General features: G+C 28.7%; 1 protein-coding gene and 2 long non-coding RNA genes across 5 annotated transcripts; 1 reads left to right on the top strand and 2 right to left on the bottom strand.

The window, feature by feature from the left end:
• Positions 1-2,696: 2,696 nt before the first annotated feature.
• Positions 2,697-4,033, bottom strand: LOC145753132 (uncharacterized). 2 transcript variants are annotated; one of them, XR_014283824.1, is made up of 5 exons: positions 3,787-4,033; positions 3,487-3,671; positions 3,283-3,424; positions 3,040-3,104; positions 2,697-2,946 (listed from the first exon to the last, which is right to left on the bottom strand). It is a non-coding gene; the product is annotated as an uncharacterized LOC145753132 (long non-coding RNA). The 2 variants fall into 2 exon arrangements; XR_014283823.1 differs by having other exon boundaries at positions 3,283-3,671.
• A 1,206-nt stretch (positions 4,034-5,239) lies between these two features.
• LOC145752333 (uncharacterized) lies at positions 5,240-12,376 on the top strand. Its single transcript, XM_082568599.1, has 20 exons — positions 5,240-5,386; positions 5,458-5,523; positions 6,078-6,298; positions 6,433-6,573; positions 6,829-6,984; positions 7,194-7,274; positions 7,348-7,576; positions 7,645-7,829; positions 7,978-8,049; positions 8,207-8,392; positions 8,549-8,620; positions 8,781-8,975; positions 9,215-9,286; positions 9,475-9,666; positions 9,949-10,020; positions 10,205-10,396; positions 10,526-10,597; positions 10,675-10,869; positions 10,998-11,069; positions 11,295-12,376. Exons 1-20 carry the CDS (start codon positions 5,287-5,289, stop codon positions 11,640-11,642), a joined length of 2,919 nt encoding a protein of 972 aa, XP_082424725.1. The 5' UTR covers positions 5,240-5,286; the 3' UTR covers positions 11,643-12,376.
• A 303-nt stretch (positions 12,377-12,679) lies between these two features.
• Positions 12,680-14,320, bottom strand: LOC145753072 (uncharacterized). Of its 2 annotated transcripts, XR_014283810.1 has the most exons (4): positions 14,038-14,320; positions 13,538-13,925; positions 13,292-13,359; positions 12,680-13,196 (listed from the first exon to the last, which is right to left on the bottom strand). It is a non-coding gene; the product is annotated as an uncharacterized LOC145753072 (long non-coding RNA). The 2 variants fall into 2 exon arrangements; XR_014283809.1 differs by having other exon boundaries at positions 13,538-14,320.
• Between the last annotated feature and the right edge of the window lie 3,231 nt (positions 14,321-17,551).

Here is a 17,551-nt window from a genome sequence, read left to right as displayed (position 1 = left end):
GCTAATAAACAAAATATATTGTAAACCATAAGTTGTAAAAGATTAGAAACTGGTGGTTGTTATTCTTGTTAAATCAACTTGTTTTTTTACAGACCAAGGCTGTAAACCGAATAAAATAAATTAATGAAAGTGCTTTCAACTGTTATGTTATTGAAATGCAACAGGTATATAAATTATATTAAGTAATTATGTTTTAAAACTCTTGAATAAAATGTCTTATTGCAGCACATCCAAGGCAAATTTAGGGAAGGAAATGAGTTAAACGATCTTCATAACCAGGTAGAGAATGAAGTTTTGAGCAAGTTTAAAGAAGAGGCAAAAGAGTTTCTACTTACAGAAAAAACAGAGATTAAAAACAACCTTGAACGAAAAATCAATCAACATTTCACAACTTTGGATTCGCAAAATGCAGTCTATAAGGTATAAAATATATATATATATTTCTGGTTAATAAAAAATTGTATATTTGCTGATTTTTTTTTTGTTTGCATTAACAAATAAAAACTGTTTTTGTAGCAAAACCTAAATGAAAGAGCAAATGCTATGCTTTAAGAAATGAAAGCCAACTATTTGCAAAAAATGAATCAGGTATTATTTATCATATTTCTGTTACAAACAATATTACTTATATTAAGAGTTTACTGTCTTGTATTGAAAATCCCTTTTATTGTTTTACAAAACGTAATTAATTTACAATAATTTAGCTTTTTAGTTATAAGTAAGCTCTATTTACATACCTGCTATAAAATCTTTTAACTTTGGATGAAAAGGTAAGTTCTGTTGTAATTTTATATAGTTATGTGATGGCAAAGAAGTGGAAGATTCCGTTCTAGAGATGTTACACAATGTCTATAAACAAGAACAAATAAGTTTAATGACACAGGAAATCAAAAACATCGAAATCTGCAGAAGTATTGAGCAACAGTTTGTAGAATTTACTGATCTTATAAAAACAATTAGATCACAGCCTAATATTTATAGAGATAACAAAGAATTCAACTTAAAACTTGACAAAAACACATACATAAAACTTGACAAAAAAGCGTATTTTTTGTAAGTTTGTGCTTTCTTTTATTTTTTTAAGACAAACACAGGTACTCATCTGCGTAAATGGGGGCCCAAAGTAGCTAAAGGGCTATTAAGTGGGGGTACGATTGTTCTGGGTGACTATCAAGATTCTGAAAATTGGACAAGGGCTGGATTACAACTTGCATCTGAATTATGTGATGGTTTGGAAAGGCAAAACAACCGGTGGTGATTTCCGTTTTAAGTGCAGACACAAGGGAATGCCAAACAACTCACAAAAATTAAAGACACAGAACTCTAAACTGACATTGCTCAGCCTTTGAGCATGAACACTTAAATTAATAAAACACTTGTACATACAATCTGAACAATGCTTTTACGTTTTTTCTTAATATTTGACTTTGTTTATTTGTGATCTTGTAAAGTAACAATTTTTATATAAAATTGCTTAATGATTTAATTATTTTAAAGCTTATTTTTAGTTTTTTTTACTGCGATTAGTTATTGTTTTTCTAACATACCCACAAACATTTTATTCAGTTAATTGGCAACAAATATGTTGAACCACAGTATTTGGAAGAATGCCATAAAGACACCAAACGAATTCTGCAATATCAGATTCAAACTGATTTTACCAAAGATGGGCACGACAATTTTGGTAGAAAATTTGCTGAAAAATGTTGCCAGGAGTTAGATGATTGTTTTAAAATCATCAAGACAAATAATGAGAAAAACAAACCAAATATGTTAAGAAAAATTGGCAAGGGATTGCTAGGAGCTGCATATCATGGTGCAATTGGTTTTGCTATAGGCCCACCAGGAGGTTTTAGAATTCTAACTTGTGCACTTGGAGCAGTAAAAGGATTTGTCGGTGGCTATACTGAACTAAATATTATTGTTATATAGCCAATATTTTTAATGCTAATTGACTTACATAAGCACTAATTATGGGCGTTGTTTAGATAGTAGAAATTACAAAGATTGTTTTAATTTACTAAATATAAAAACCCATTTCATTAATTTTTTATCGTACATCGTTAAATGTTTTCACCACAATTATTGATTCTTAAAACATAATGCGTCTGCAGGGTTTAATTTTTAATTATATTTTGATTTTTTTAACTTGTGCTGGGATACAATTATTGTAAATAAGGAATAAGTAGTTTTGAGGATATTGCAGTTTGTAGTCGAAAAATCACCAAAAGTGACGTTTGCAAGTATGACATGTAAAGTTATCAAAAAAGGCTTATTTGACATTAGAAAATAATCTTATATTGTATTTTTCTGATCGTTTTTTTTGCAATATAGACCCTTAGCATAAAACCCAATATTTTGCTGTAACGTAAAATGTAATATATGTCCCAATTTTTAAGTATTTTGTATTTGAAAGTTTATAACAAAGCCAGCCTGTAAGGCACAGCTACCTGTAGGGCACAGTTGGTTAAGGCTCACAACTGCTTGAAGGGGAAAAATTTCTTTCAGAATGGGCAACTGTGAATATTTATAGATTTTTTTTAACCTGGTAAGAGGTCTTGTTAAGCAGTATGAGTTTAAAAAAAGAGACAATTTCTCTTGAATGTATTCATACCCAGGGGTTTAGTGAAAGTTAAATAAGAAGTGTGATTCAGGCAACACTATATATCTTTTAATATATATCTTGTTATTCACTGTCATTAATGCGCGGAAAATCAAAATAATAATAAAAAACAGGGAAAGTAAAGCACAACTTGAGTTGTTTGTTAAAGTACTACATAAAACTTATTAGATTGTTTTGCTGAAAACACCACAAATTTAAATATCTGGTCGGAAAATATGAGAACTCTTTTCTTTTTGTCAGGCATTCTTCTAAAGTACTTTTTGCAACCACCTGATCCCAAAGTAATTTCAGTATCAGCCTAATTTGTCAAAAAAAAGAAATTCCTACAATAGTAAAAAATATATTATTACAAGATATATTCGTTTTAGTCCTTAATTTAAATTTAGAATTAGTTAAATTTATTTAACAAAAATTACCTGGAATAAGACATGGCTTTCATCTTTGTTGTATTTTCAAAATTTGTTTTGCTACATTATCATAACTAGAAAACAACTACACAGTTTTAAATTTTAACAATTGGTGTCAGACAATGTATATTTGAATTTAATTGTATGGTATTTTATTTAAAGTTTAATTTCCACCTTTAACCAGTTTTAATTAAGGTTAATATTGTTCCCATATCTTAGTTTTAATAATTTAAGATCATATAAATAACTCACATTAAATTTCGGGGGTCCTAACTGTTAATTTCTTGAAAATTAGTTTTGAATTTAAACCAAGCCAACCAGAGTGCTTAACTGATAAACACTCTGATGTCCACGACAAAATTAAATTCTCTTTGGGAGTCCACCAAAAATTATTCTGCAAATAAACACAAAAAAGTATAAAAAATTAAAAACAACACATAAAAAACTAAAATATACTGTTTTCAAAGATTCTTCTTTTCCATTAACAGTAGTAATTGGAAATGGTTGGCTTCGAGTCCAATTCACTTTGTTTTACCACATCTCCAATGAAAACCATTCTCCAATTTTAATTTTTTGTAACTGGTCTTTTAACCAATCTTACCGCAAGATAGAAAGCTTTGTTTAAAAATAAGTAGCTAACACTGTAAAAAAAAGAACATAAAATTGGGTTTTTAAAATTAACTGACAATGATAGTTAATACATATTTTCTAGCGTATTATATGCAACCACATCAAAAAAAAAACAAAGTACATTACCTTAATCTGTGCAAGAAAAATTACGATTTTTTATTCCAAATGCTTTGCTGAAAAAATACAATTGGTTTAGTTTTAATATTTGACAGTTTGAATTGCCAAACGTTACTTTTAAAGCCATTTGTATTCAATTCCAGTCATTCTTTAATGCTGCCTAAAACATTAAATTGACTTCAAAGTTGAATTGGTTTTCTAAAATTGATGCTGACAACTAAAAAAAATAAATTCAACATTACATAGTTAGCAAATTGGTACAACGTTAACACAACGCGTGTTAAAAAGTTAAAAACAATGTTGTCAAATAAAAATTGAATTTATACGTGTTGCCCATTTTTAATGCAATTTTTACAAAACTTTTTTATTACGTGAAGCAACTGAAAATTTGTATAACAAAAACTAAATATTAATACTGAAATAAAAATCGTATGCAATAAAAAAAAAATTAAATAAGACGGTTTTGTATTCAATAAGGCATGGTAATTTTTAAGCTTGTTTATTACCAAATATAAAACAATTAGATCACAGCCTAATATTTATAGAGATAACAAAGAATTCAACTTAAAACTTGACAAAAACACATACATAAAACTTGACAAAAAAGCGTATTTTTTGTAAGTTTGTGCTTTCTTTTATTTTTTTAGAATTATCTTAAAACATATAAACAAAAAATTGGTTGTATGCATACAAAGTATTTTTGTTTTTTCTTAACAAGTTTAAAAAAATAGTTTTAATGTGTAAGACAATAATATGCGACAGGTAAATTACTGCTTCTTTTAAAATTACGTTTTAAAACTTTTAAATGGAATGCAATTTTAATAAATAATGTGTGGAGAAATTAATTTGCTGATTTTGTTAAAATTGCCTATATAAAACAGTTGAAATTATGACTACAATTAAGTCAATTTGACGCATAAATTTCTTTTATATTTTAATTTAATAAACCCTTTCATTCAAGTGTTGTAGTTGTTTATAGCAAAAAATGTCACTAATTCAAAAAATGTTGAAGGTTAAGTTTATAACAAACAATAACTGGCAAGCTAAAAACAAAATTTTCTAAAATACAAAACAACAGAAGCCATACTTTTTTTGGAAAAGGTTTAAATGGAATAACAAAAATTAAATAAGGTCTTAATGTCGTTATTTTTACAAGAAATGCAAAACTTTTTCAAACATTTTGATATTGCCCACATTTAGTTATTGCAGAAACAAATCTTATGTGTAGACTTTTAAGTAACTACAGAGCGCAAAAAACACAGTGAACCACACAAATCAAACCATGTGCGGGGGTTGAATGACGTTACCATGAAAGAGGAACTATTTCTTGTTTGTGATATGTGGTGTAATACGATACTAGGTACAAATGCCCTAATGTGAAGACAGGTATCGCTTCTGCTAATTGTATACCAACCAAGTCAATAGCGAAATCTATTCAGGGCGTGTATTCATACATTTTTGCCCTGTGCCTGTAAAGTTTGGTAAAAAGAACGTTATCAGATAAGCAGTATGAGTTTTAGAAATAGAGACAATTTCTCTGAACTGATTAAATATCTCAAGAACCAAGACTTTAGCGAAAGTCAAATAAGAAGTGCGATTTATGCAACAGGTAAAATAAAATGTTAATTTAGTCATTTATCAAAGTTTGTAATAAAATTACTAAAATTGTTATTTTTAAAGGAGTATCACCGATTGTAAACGACGAAAATGTATTAACTTTGATTGAAAATATTAACAGAAATCAAGGTAAATATAGATCGATAATTGTTAAAATAAATAACAAGTGACGTGTCACGCGATATAAAATATTAATTGATTGACAGCACATTCCGCAGTTTGTCCATAAACACAATATTTGTGAAGGTTAATGCTTTCTGGTGCTCCTTTGCTAACCCCTGATACAGCTGTATATCTTCGGGTTAATTAGGTTCTAACAGATATCGTGATTTCCGCACCAGGCATTGCAAAACAGAGTATAGTTTGTTTGCAGTTATTAGCCGCGGCGATATTTCATTTGCAGTGGCTAGCTTCACGTTGTCCATACATATAATAAAAGCGTCCTTTAATGCGCCATCTCTCATATCACTCCGTATCACGTAAAGGGATTGGTTGCACAAGCAATCAATTCCACACACTAAAATGCGATTACTACTAACTCTAAACAATAAACTTAAAAAGAAAATCTAATTATTTAAATAAAACTTATGATTTAAATGACCTGGATTTAAGTAAATTTTTTACTATCTTGCTGTTGACTGCATTTATATCAATCATGAATTTGTAAATATTTATAATTTTAGAATATTCCTTTAAAATTGGACCAGTTCAACTTGTGAGACCAATAAATGATACGGGCAGCGATGAAGGAGGGTTTGAATTGAACACAGAGGCTTTAGAAGTAATATTTGGTAATGAAAATGTGAAAGATAAACCAGTTGCATTGTATTCTGTGACGGGAGCATTTAGAAAAGGGAAATCTTTTCTTTTGAACCTTTTCTTGCACAGATTAAGGTCTAGTAAGGTATGTTTCGGTCAGTATTTAAAAGTGTAAAGTTAAATTAAATCAAGTTAATATGGCAAACTGTGGATTTTTTTAATAAAGTTGTATAAAAAATAAAAAAAGCAATTTTTAAATAATTTTAAAAATATTTTTAGTCAGAAAAATGGTTAGAAGACCAATCTCAAATATTAGAACTAGATAATGGTTTTCATTGGAGAGGTGGTCATAAAAGTGATACAAAGGGAATCTGGATTTGGAACCAACCTATTCTACTTACTACTGATGATGGAAAAGAAGTAGGTTGTTTGTTTTTTGATAAAGTTCCCTGAATTTCAGAAAAAATACAAAAATCATTCCTAAGACAAAACCACAACCACTTCTTGTTACTACTATGCCCCAAAAAAGTATATATGACCCTAATACAAGTAAAGTTGGCAAATATAACCACTTGGCAATTTTTGGGGCCAAAAATGAGTAAAAGGGTGAAAATAAGTAATGTTAAATATTTTACAAAATAGTCAATCAGGATTAATTTGACAAATATATTTTAGGTCAACTTGTTTCTTATGGATACTCAAGGAGCATTTGATTTTGTTGCGGACACAAAGTGTTCATCAGTTATCTTTTCTTTAAGCACTCTGATTGGCTCAGTTCAAATCTACAATGTTTCCCAAAACATTGACACTAACGACCTTCAAAACTTGCATGTAAGTAAATATAAAACAAATATTTTTACTGTACAAAAGAAACAGATTTCTAATAAATAGTGTATAATATAGTGAGACACAAAATAAGGCTATGTTCAGGGGGTATGATACATAGTTTAAAAATATCGAAAATATACTTTTAAAAAGGTTTAAACTTTGGTTTATAGGTTATTTAATATTTAACTTATGCAATTAATTTACTTTCATAGTTATTTGCAAATTATGGAAATACTGCCAAACAAGAATTTCAAAAAAACAACAAAAATTCTCAAACCCAAGTCCCGTTTCAGGTTATTTTCTGTCAATATTTAAATAAGAAAAGTAAAAATTAATATATTTATGAATAACAAATGTTTTGTACAGAAATTGATGTTTCTGGTTAGAGATTGGCCTGATAAAGATGTAAGTTATGGATTAGAAGGTGGTAGAAGGCTTCTAAGCAATATCCTTAGCAAAAGTAAAAACAAAGAAATTATTGAAATTCGAGGCAGCATCAACAAATATTTCACTGAGTTTTCATGTTTTTTGATGCCCACTCCTGGAAAGATAGTAGCTGAAAGGGGAAGTAAAGAAACTCCAATTCCATTCAAAGGTTTGCACATTTAAAGAAAAAAACTTCAATAAACCATACTAAAATTTCATTTACAAATTTTTTTCAAGATATTGATCCAGAATTCTTAAGGTATGTTGACGAATTACAAAAGCAACTTTTTGAACCCCACAACATTATTGTGAAACAAAACAATGGCTGTGATGTTACTGGTAGTGATCTAATCAACCTCATATATGCCTATTTTGACATTTTTCAAAGTGGAAAAATGCCAAGAGTTGAATCCATTGTGGAGGTGCATGCTTCCTTTTTTGAATTGATTTTAAATTTTTTTATTTTTTAAATTTTACAATTTAGAACTCTCAAGTACTGAAATTTTTTTTACAATTTGTGTATAACATCAGCCCTACTTTTATTTTTATGACAGTGTTTGTTTTGTTTAGGCAAATAAACGAGCAGCAAATGTGGCATTAATTCAGAAGGCAAAGCAACATTACATGAAAAATATGACAACTGTATGTAAAACTTGCATTTAATTTACGTTAAATTTTGTTCAGTTTGATAGCAAAAAAAAATTTAAATTTAAAATTTTATAAATACAATTTTTATTATTCCTTTTTTATGTCAAACAATAAAATAGTTTGGGACTTTAATATTTTTACTTTGTTTTAGCAATGCCACCAATACGAAGAAAACCTTCAAGTGCTTCATGATAAATGTAAATCAGAGGCTCTTGCTGTTTATGATGATGCTCCTAAACTTGGAGATGGAAGTTTTGTTCGAACAAAAAGAAAGAATCTGAAAGAATTAATCGACCAAAAACTTGATTTCTTTACAGAAAAGAATAAGAAATTTTATGTAGGTTCAACTCCACTTTTTTAAGAATTTTTCACAACTATTATGATATTTTTACATTAGGAGTATTGTAAATATAATAGTTTATACAATATTGCTGATTACAATACAACAATAAATTAATTTTAAATATAAAATATAATTTTAAACACTCTATAGGAACAGCTAAAGAATGAGTTACGAGACATCGTTGAAAAAATGGCAGAGGATTTCAAATCAAACTTTGAGCAGGTATATATAAAATGAAACTGATTCATTGTTATTGAAATCATACAATTAAAACAAGTTTCTTTAGGTAGTTACTTTAAATCTTCATATTGTATTGGGTAATAAATTGGTACACCTTTAAAAATGATACATTACAATAATTGATAATTCTGTTTTTGTTTAGGGGTGTAATGGAAAGTTTTTGGAAGATGAAAAACTCCAAAAACTGAATGTTGAAAGCCAGGACCTGGTTATCGAAGCATTTAATGAAAAGGTGAAAGATTTTGACCCCAAACTTTCCGAAGAATTTAAAAAAAGACTTGACAAAGAAATGGAAAGATGTTTTCAAGCTTTTACCAAAACCAATCTGCATAAAAAGGTAAATCTTTTTCGTATTTAAAGACATTTATTTCCAGCTTAGTAACATTTTCAGTTAACCTTATAACTTCATCTGCTTTAAAATTTTTCATTATTTTTGGCTTACACAACATTGCGTATATAACCTTGCTTCTAAGATAAACAAATGTTAAATTTTATAAACACTGCACCGAAAATCACCTAATATCGGGTTAATTTAAAACAATCAAACTCTGTAAATTCTTTATTTATTGCTTTTAGTCTGAACTGGATAGAAAGTTGTCAGATTTGTTCATAAGTAGCAAAGGTGCCTATACTTCGAATATGAATGAGGTAAAAACAATTTTTCATAGGTTTACAACTGTTTTTTGTTATGACTATGTTTACTTATTGTATTCTAAAGTAAAATGGTCATTTAAATTTTTTTTACTTGCTCAGCAAGCTATTAAAAGTCTATTTAGCTAATTTAAATATGTTTGCTTAAGGCAAAAATATTTATGATTGCAAAAAATGTTTTACAGTATAGTAGTGTTGTTCTGGAAGACAAGAATTTTACAGAGGCGCATGCAAAAGCCTACGAAGCATCTTTGGCTCAGTTTGAAAGCTCTGATCTAGGGGAAGACACCATTCTTCGTGCTGAATACAAGACAAAACTTGATAACGAACTTAAGGATGAAATGTCAAAGTTCAAACAGGCCAACGATTTTAACAAAGTAAATTATGTTGCATTTATAATCTGGACTAAAAATTTATATTTGTGTTAAATAGTTTACTTTTTAATATGTACCATAGAATTAGTCGGCAACTCAAGACTGGGTGGTGTAACTGTTGTTACTTAATGTCATTTAACCTTTCCACATCGAGGATAAAGTCATATAAAAAATATATATATATGAAATTTAATCATGTTTTTTTATTGTTTTTCTATTATTTATTATCAGAATATTTTTACAGTGAATCATGTTATAATACAGTTTATTTTGTTCTATATTTAGAAACTGACTAAAGCACAAACTTTGGATCAAATGAACAAAGCCAAGGAAAAATATAGGGAATTGATGGACAGAGTAAGTTGCCAGATAAAGATAACCTTATTGTTCAATATCATTAGTTAAGGTTAATTTACAATGCTTATGTGTCTTAACATAAGTATTTAACAGTCACATGGTAAAAAGAAATCTACAGACATAGGAATAAAGTGTTGCCACAGATACAATTTGTAGTAAAACATTTTAAATTTATATGTTGCAGGATTGTGAAGACCAATATGTTGAGCCAGCAAAACTGAAGGAAATTTCCAAAAAATGCACAGCAGAAGCTGTAACGTTGTTTGACACACTTGACATAAAAGCCAAAATGGTCGATAAATGCAAAAAACAATTCAACAATGAGGTTGCTAAGAAATTACTGGACACCTATGAGCGAAAAAACAACAAAAACAAGGTGCTTATAACTTACATTATATTTGTTAACCCTTTTACTAGGCTAGACTGATATGCTAGTTAATTATACATTGTAGCCTATTGGAATCTGGTTGTTATTGTTCTTGTTTAATCCATTTGTTTTTTACAGACCAAGGCTGTAAACCGGTTAAAAGAAATTAAAGAAAATGCTTTTAATTTGTATGACAAAAAAACACAACAGGTATATAATTAATACTTACGAAAATATGGTTTAAAACTCTAAAATTAACTGTATTATAAGTGTTTGCTTTATTACAGCTTATCCAAGGCAAGTTTAAGGAAGAGAATGATTTTAACAATCTTCATAACCAGGCAAAGAATGAAGCTTTGAGCAAGTTTGAAAAGGAAGCAGAAGAGTTTTCGCTTACAGAAAAAACAGAGATTAAAAACAACCTTGAACAAGATATCAATCAACTTTTCATAACCTTGGATTCGCAAAATTCCGTCTACGAGGTGAGAAAAGTATTTATATTTGGTGTAATTAGATTGGAATAATAACATAAATACATTTCTAGTTATTAAAAAAAGGTTTTTTTAAATTGTTTTCTGTTTGCAATAACAAATAAAAACTGTTTTTGTAGCAAAACCTAAACGAAAGTGCAATTGCCATGCTTCAAGAATTGAAAACCAATTACTTACAAAAAATAAATGAGGTAATATTTATTTTAGTTTTGTTAAAACCTTAAAAAAGTTAATGTTACAATAAGAAACTAAATACATATAAAGTATGTATTGTAATTTCTTTTAAGTTGGGATAAAAAAAATTCTGTTGTTAATTTATGTGATGTCAAAAAAGTAGTAGGCAATATTATCTAGTTTTTTTTGACATAGGTTAATTTTTGTTTCCACTAATATAGTCATTAACCTTTTAATTTTAGTTAACTGACAGCAAGTATGTTGATCCAACATGTCTAGAAGAATTTCACGAAAATACCAAACAAAATCTTCAACATCAATTTCAAGCTGATTTTATCAAGGAAGGATATATTAATTTGGCAAAAAAATATGCTGACAAATTCTGTCAGGATTTGGACAATAGTTTTGGAACCATCAAGAGAAATAACGAGAAAAACAAACCAAATTGGCTGAGAAAAGTTGGCAAGGGGTTGCTAGGAGCGGTACTTCAAGGTTTAATTAGTTATGCTTCAAGTGGAAATGCAGTGGACGGTGCACTTGGAGTAGTAAAAGGATTTATTGGTGGCTTTACAGGAAAAAAAGTAAAATAATTTTTTGACTACTGAAATTGTATACGCTGGCATAAAAACAATCCCTTAAAAAAATTAGCGTTTTTAAGTCAATTTAAAACAACCTTAATACTATAAAATATTGGTAATGCTAACCGATGACTTTTTGTTATATTTTATATGATATTTGCATGTTGCATTTTTAGTTTTCATTCATTACTGCATGTTTTATAATTTAATGTTGTAAATTTTGCTATTTTAGTAGTGTAGTTGCCATATTATTACAACCTAAATAAGTGCATGTTACGAAGTTGATTATTGTATATATGATTATAACAGCTAGTGTGAAAATATATTGTATGTATGATTTGGACTATAACAGCTAGTGCGAAAAATATTGTATAGCGAGTATTAAAAATATTTGAAATACCAATTTACTTACATAAACACTGATCAGCTTGGAACAATTACAAATATTTATTTTCAATTGCTAAATTTGTATTATTTCTGTCTGTTAAAATTGAATTTCAAAAATTTTTCATTTATTTTGTTTTAAAACTGTACATATTATAAAAGCCAAATTTGTAACTGTGTGGCGAAATTTATTTGTTTATTTCTTTGCTTGTACTTTTAAATCTCAAATTATATTTTTTTGTTTCTCAACGAGAAAAGCTTGGATAGTTCGGCTTCTTACTGTTAAAGCACTTAGGCATCAACCTTATTTTTGTGTTTAATGTATTAAAATGTCATATATAGCAAATATTATTAAAAGATAAATCTTGTCGTATTTTTTTTAAAAACAACTGTTTGCATTGGTTTGAAAGACATCATCTAAATTGTATTTGAATGTCAGAATAATGAACCCAGCAAAACAAGACCTATACTCCCTGTAAAATATAAAGGGGAAAAAGATCCAGTCGAAAAATACCTAAAAAAAGAGAAAATTTTGACACACACGAGTCAAATGACACATTACAGCATCGTCGTAGGCTCATTTGCTGGCACACTTAAAATAGTAATCTTATTTTGCCTTTTTTTAGCCCTTAATTTATTTTTTTTGGAGAATAGAATTTTGGCATAAAAATGAAAAGAACAGTGGGCTGTATTATTTAAGATATATCCCAGTTTAAAAGTATTTATATCAAGTTTGCTGTATTTTAAAAAATTAAACCAAAGGTAGTCTACTTGCAAGGACAAAACTTCTTTTAGAAAAAGCAATTGTGAATATTCATAGATCTTTACCAAGGTTAATAGACTTAGTCGAGTAAATTATTAGATAAACAAGGTGAGTTCAAAAAATAAAGACAATTTATCTGAATCGATTTGTGTATAAAGAAATACAGCTACAATGACAAAGTAAAAGAAAAAGGGCAATTTGTAAGGCAAAAAATAAAGCATGAAATCAATTAAGTTTGTTTTTAGAAAATCCAATATGAAATTAACAAAACTTTTTTGCAGTGTTAACGACAAAAATGTAAATTGGAAGTACAAATACTCCTTCATTTTTATTAGGCATTTTTTTCAGGTACTTTCTGCCACCAACTGAATCTAAAGTATTGTCAGAATCAGCTCAATCCCAGACAAGAAAAAAAATTCCTACAATAGTAAAAAAATATATTATTACAATATATATTTGTTTCAATCCTAAATTTAAAATAAGAATTAAATAAATTTATTCAACACAAAATTACCTGAAATAAGACATGGCTTTCATCTTTGTTGTTGTATTTCCAAAATTCATTTTGCTACGTTATCATAACTAGAAAACAACTACACAGTTTTAAATTTTAACAGTTCGTGTCAGAAAATGTATATTTGAATTTAATTGTATGGTCTTTTATTTAAAGTTTAATTTCCACCTTTAACCAGTTTTAATTAAGGTTAATATTGTTCCCATATCTTAGTTTTAATAATTTAAGATCATATAAATAACTCACATTAAATTTTGAGGGTCCTTACTGTTAATTTCTTGAAAATTAGTTTTGAATTTAAACTAAGCCAATCAGAGTGCTTAACTGATAAACACTCTGATGTCCACGACAAAATTAAATTCTCCTTGGGAGTCCATCAAAAATTATTCTGAAAATAAACACAAAAAAGTATAAAAAATTTAAAATTACACATAAAACTAATATGTACTGTTTTTCAAAGATTCTTCTTTTCCATTTACAGTAATAATTGAAAATGGTTGGCTTCGAATCCAATTCACTCTGTGTTATCACATCTCCAATGAAAACCATTCTCTGATTTTAATTTTTTGTAACTGGTCTTTTAACCAATCTTACCGCAAGATAGGAAGCTTTGTTTAAAAATAAGTAGCTAACACTGTAAAAAAAGAACATAAAATTGGGTTTTTAAAATTAACTGACAATGATAGTTAATATATATTTTCTAGCGTATTATATGAAACAACATAAAAAAAAAAGAAGTACATTACTTTAATCTGTGCAAAAAAAATTACGATTTTTCATTCCAAATGCTTTGTTCAAAAAATACAATTGGTTTATTTTTAACATTTGACAGTTTGAATTGTCAAATGTTACTTTTAAACCATTTGTATCCAATTCCAATCATTCTTTAATGCTGCCTAAAACATTAAATTGACTTCAAAGTTGAATTGGTTTTCTAAAATTGATGCTGACAACTAAAAAAAATAAATTCAACATTACTTAGTTAGCAAATTGGTACAACGTTAACACCACGGCGGTGGATTTGACCACCATTTCTACTCAGCAAAAAAAAAAAAATTCGCGCCTTTTTTCCTGCCGTTGGTAAATAATATATTTTTCCCGCCGTTGTTATTTTCAGTTGCCTGTTGTAGTTTAACAATTATTTTCGTTGTTAATTTTTAAAGTTCAGTTACTAAGCCAGTCGTTGCGTTACTTAGCCAGTGATTAAATGCCAGACGAGAAATGATGCCAATGGTTTGATTTTTTTTTTATTACAGATTGAATTCTACAGTTGTAACTTATTATCATTTAAAAAAATCACCAACGGTCCTCCAGTCTTCAAAAACAGCTCTTTTTAGAGCTAACTTCTTATTGAAACTTCTTTTTTAAATTTAGTGTAAAACTCACATTTAATTTATAAATCACTTTACATACTTCAAAATAGTTTTTTAAATAGCCTACATATTTCTACCAATAATTTAGTTTATATTAGATTTTACTTTGTACACATAAAAAATACAGACCATAAAACTTTTTCAATACTGTGAAAACTTTTTTTTATAACCAGTCGATTTAGATTATTTTTCAGAAAGTTTTAGCTCAATAGTTAGTACAGATTCAAAAAGGAGAAATGTACACCAGTGCTATTAAATCACCTATCATTGACTCCGTAGTGCAGCCTGTGGTACAGTTGTTAAAAAATCCAGAACTAATATAAATTGTTTACTTAAATTAACTAGACTTTACAAACCATATTTTTTAGCTAGCCTATTTTATTTTAGTACGCAAATTCTCTTGGTGAGGTAGAAGAGAAAATCACTCAATTTGAGATCTCAACCTTAACAAAGTTTATAGTCAGAAATAGTCATGACAGTAGTATGTGTAACAGTTACAGGTTTTCATAAATATTCTACATTTTTTTAAACTCTTATTGCTGTATATTGTATATTCAGAAGGTGAGAAGATTTTCTGGAATGAAGACTGCATTCCATTTAAATACCTTAAATGTTATATAAGAGAATGCCAACACGGAAAAGATCGCAACAAATCCAAAAACAAACTTAGATGTGAAAAAGTTGTACCTCAGGTAAAAGGCAGCTAAAATATAAAAAAATATTAAATTTTGACCTCAAGTAACGTTTATATAAACATCATGTTTTTACATTAAATTTACAGCTAGCGGATCACATGGTAAAAAAATCCTACATGTGTTTACAAGGTTCAAAAAAAACTGATTGTCCTGCTACTATACAGATTTCATATATCACTCTTTTTCCTGATTTTAAGGTTTGTAATGGACACTTGCTGCTTTTTAAATTACAAAAGGCCTTGCCAGAAATACTAGTAATCAGAAAAATAAACAAATTTATTTTAGATTGAGTCCAAAGAAAGTGGAAACAAGTTAAGGTATCTAAAAGACCTTGCCAGCAAAGAAATTAGAATTCGTTTAAAAGGTTCATCTGAATTATTAAAATCCACCGTTTACAGAATTACTTTTCCACCCATTAAAGCTCATGTTGGTCATGTTATTGGAAAGGTAATTTTAATTTTTTAAATTACTAATTTAAAAACAAATAACTAAAATATGTTTCTCGTTAATATTCTTAATAATGTAGCCTCTTTGCAAGATTTATTGTAGGTGGTGTAATGGGTATGCAATGTATTGTTTAAACACAATTTTTTGGAAACTTATGCTATTTTTAGCATAATATATGTTACGTATTACTTTTTAGCAATCTGGATATCAACAGATAGTTGATAAACGGATAATTGCTGAAGTTGGAAAACTTGTTAATGATGGTGTTAGTAGTGTTCGTGAACTAAGGCGGGCAATTGATCTTTACGTTAAACATGATTTATTTAAGGGTCAAGAACCACCCTGCCAATCAAATCGGAGATTTAATCCAACAATGAGGGATTTAAAAAACAGTTTTTATCGTGTATTTGTGAATCGAAAACTATCAAAATTTGATCAGACAAATGTTAAACTTTTGATTGATGAGTGGAGAAAGAAATATGGTACTGATGACAATATTTTGTATCGACCATATGTTGCAGGCGAAGCAATCAACATGGAAGAACATGAGAGTGAATGGGATGAAACCCCTTTTATCAAATGCAAACAATCGCTTCTATTTGTTCATCAATTTTCATGGCAAAAACGATTGTTAGAACGATATGGTCAGGAAATCCGCCTTTTAGATGCTACGTACAAGACGTCAAAGTACGCCCTTCCCCTATTTTTTCTTTATGTGAAGACCAATGTTAACTACCAAGTTGTTGGGTATTTTATTTTACAAAATGAGACAGCTGATGATATTCAAGAGGCACTTAAAGTTTTGCAAAAATGGTGTCCCAAGTGGAATCCTTCTTTTTTTATGACAGATAAGTGCGATGCTGAAATTAATGCACTTGAAGCTGTATTTACAGGTAAATTTTTTTAAATGCAACGATTGTTAGTATCACTTAAAGCTTAAAAAGCAAACTAAAATAAATCTTATTCTGTAAAGGCTGCAAAGTACTAATTTGCGACTTCCATCGCGAACAAGCATGGGGAAGATGGGTAAAAAAACATGAAAATGGTGTTGGCGATAAAGACAGGCAACAAACGGCTTTGAATCTTTTGCGATGCATTGCCACAGCTGATACTGCAAACAAGTTTGCATCTGGACTAAACCAATTACATTGTAGCGAGATTTGGAATGAAAATGAAAAGTTTCGAAACTATTTTAGCAAATTTTGGGAACCTATTAAGGAGGTAGATTACATCAATGACTTTACCATTTATGTAAAATATATTTAAGATATATATGCTTTTTAGACATAACATTTTATAAAAGTTATATACAATTGCAAATACTTCTAAGACTTTTTTGCAGCGCTGGGCTTGGCTTTATAGAGTAGGTCAGCTTCAAGTCATAATCAACACCAATAATGGAGTTGAAAGACAAAACAGAACTTTAAAGGAATGCCACATCAGATTTCGCACAGATAAATCATTGTCTGGTATTATCACTGTTTTACATCAAGATTTTTTACCGGAAAATTTACAAAGGTGTGAAGAACATATGTAATGTGTATGCAGCAGTTAAATAATAAATCCAGTTATAAATTAAAAAGCCTAAAAATATTTTTAGGTATAAAGACGGCAACCTTGCAGCTTCAAGCAATTATCGCAGATATCATGATAATGTTCCATTCTTTTTACGAGATAGACCCCACTACATCATAAAACATTGCATTTCCAGAATGATCTCTGCATCAGACATTGTTTGTACATCA

The sequence above is a fragment of the Corella eumyota genome, chromosome 5 (assembly GCF_963082875.1).
Source record: "Corella eumyota chromosome 5, kaCorEumy4.1, whole genome shotgun sequence".
NCBI classification, from domain to species: Eukaryota; Metazoa; Chordata; class Ascidiacea; order Phlebobranchia; family Corellidae; genus Corella; species Corella eumyota.
The sequence above is the reverse complement of the archived record's forward strand: the minus strand, read 5'-3'. Positions and strand labels throughout refer to the sequence as shown.

Bases quoted from the DNA above. Each gene is read 5' to 3' on its own strand.
- LOC145752333 (XM_082568599.1), top strand. From the start codon at position 5,287: ATGAGTTTTAGAAATAGAGACAATTTCTCTGAACTGATTAAATATCTC. The intron at 10,870-10,997 runs GTGAGAAAAGTA...CTGTTTTTGTAG, and splicing joins CGCAAAATTCCGTCTACGAG to CAAAACCTAAACGAAAGTGC. The intron at 11,070-11,294 runs GTAATATTTATT...TTTTAATTTTAG, and splicing joins ACTTACAAAAAATAAATGAG to TTAACTGACAGCAAGTATGT.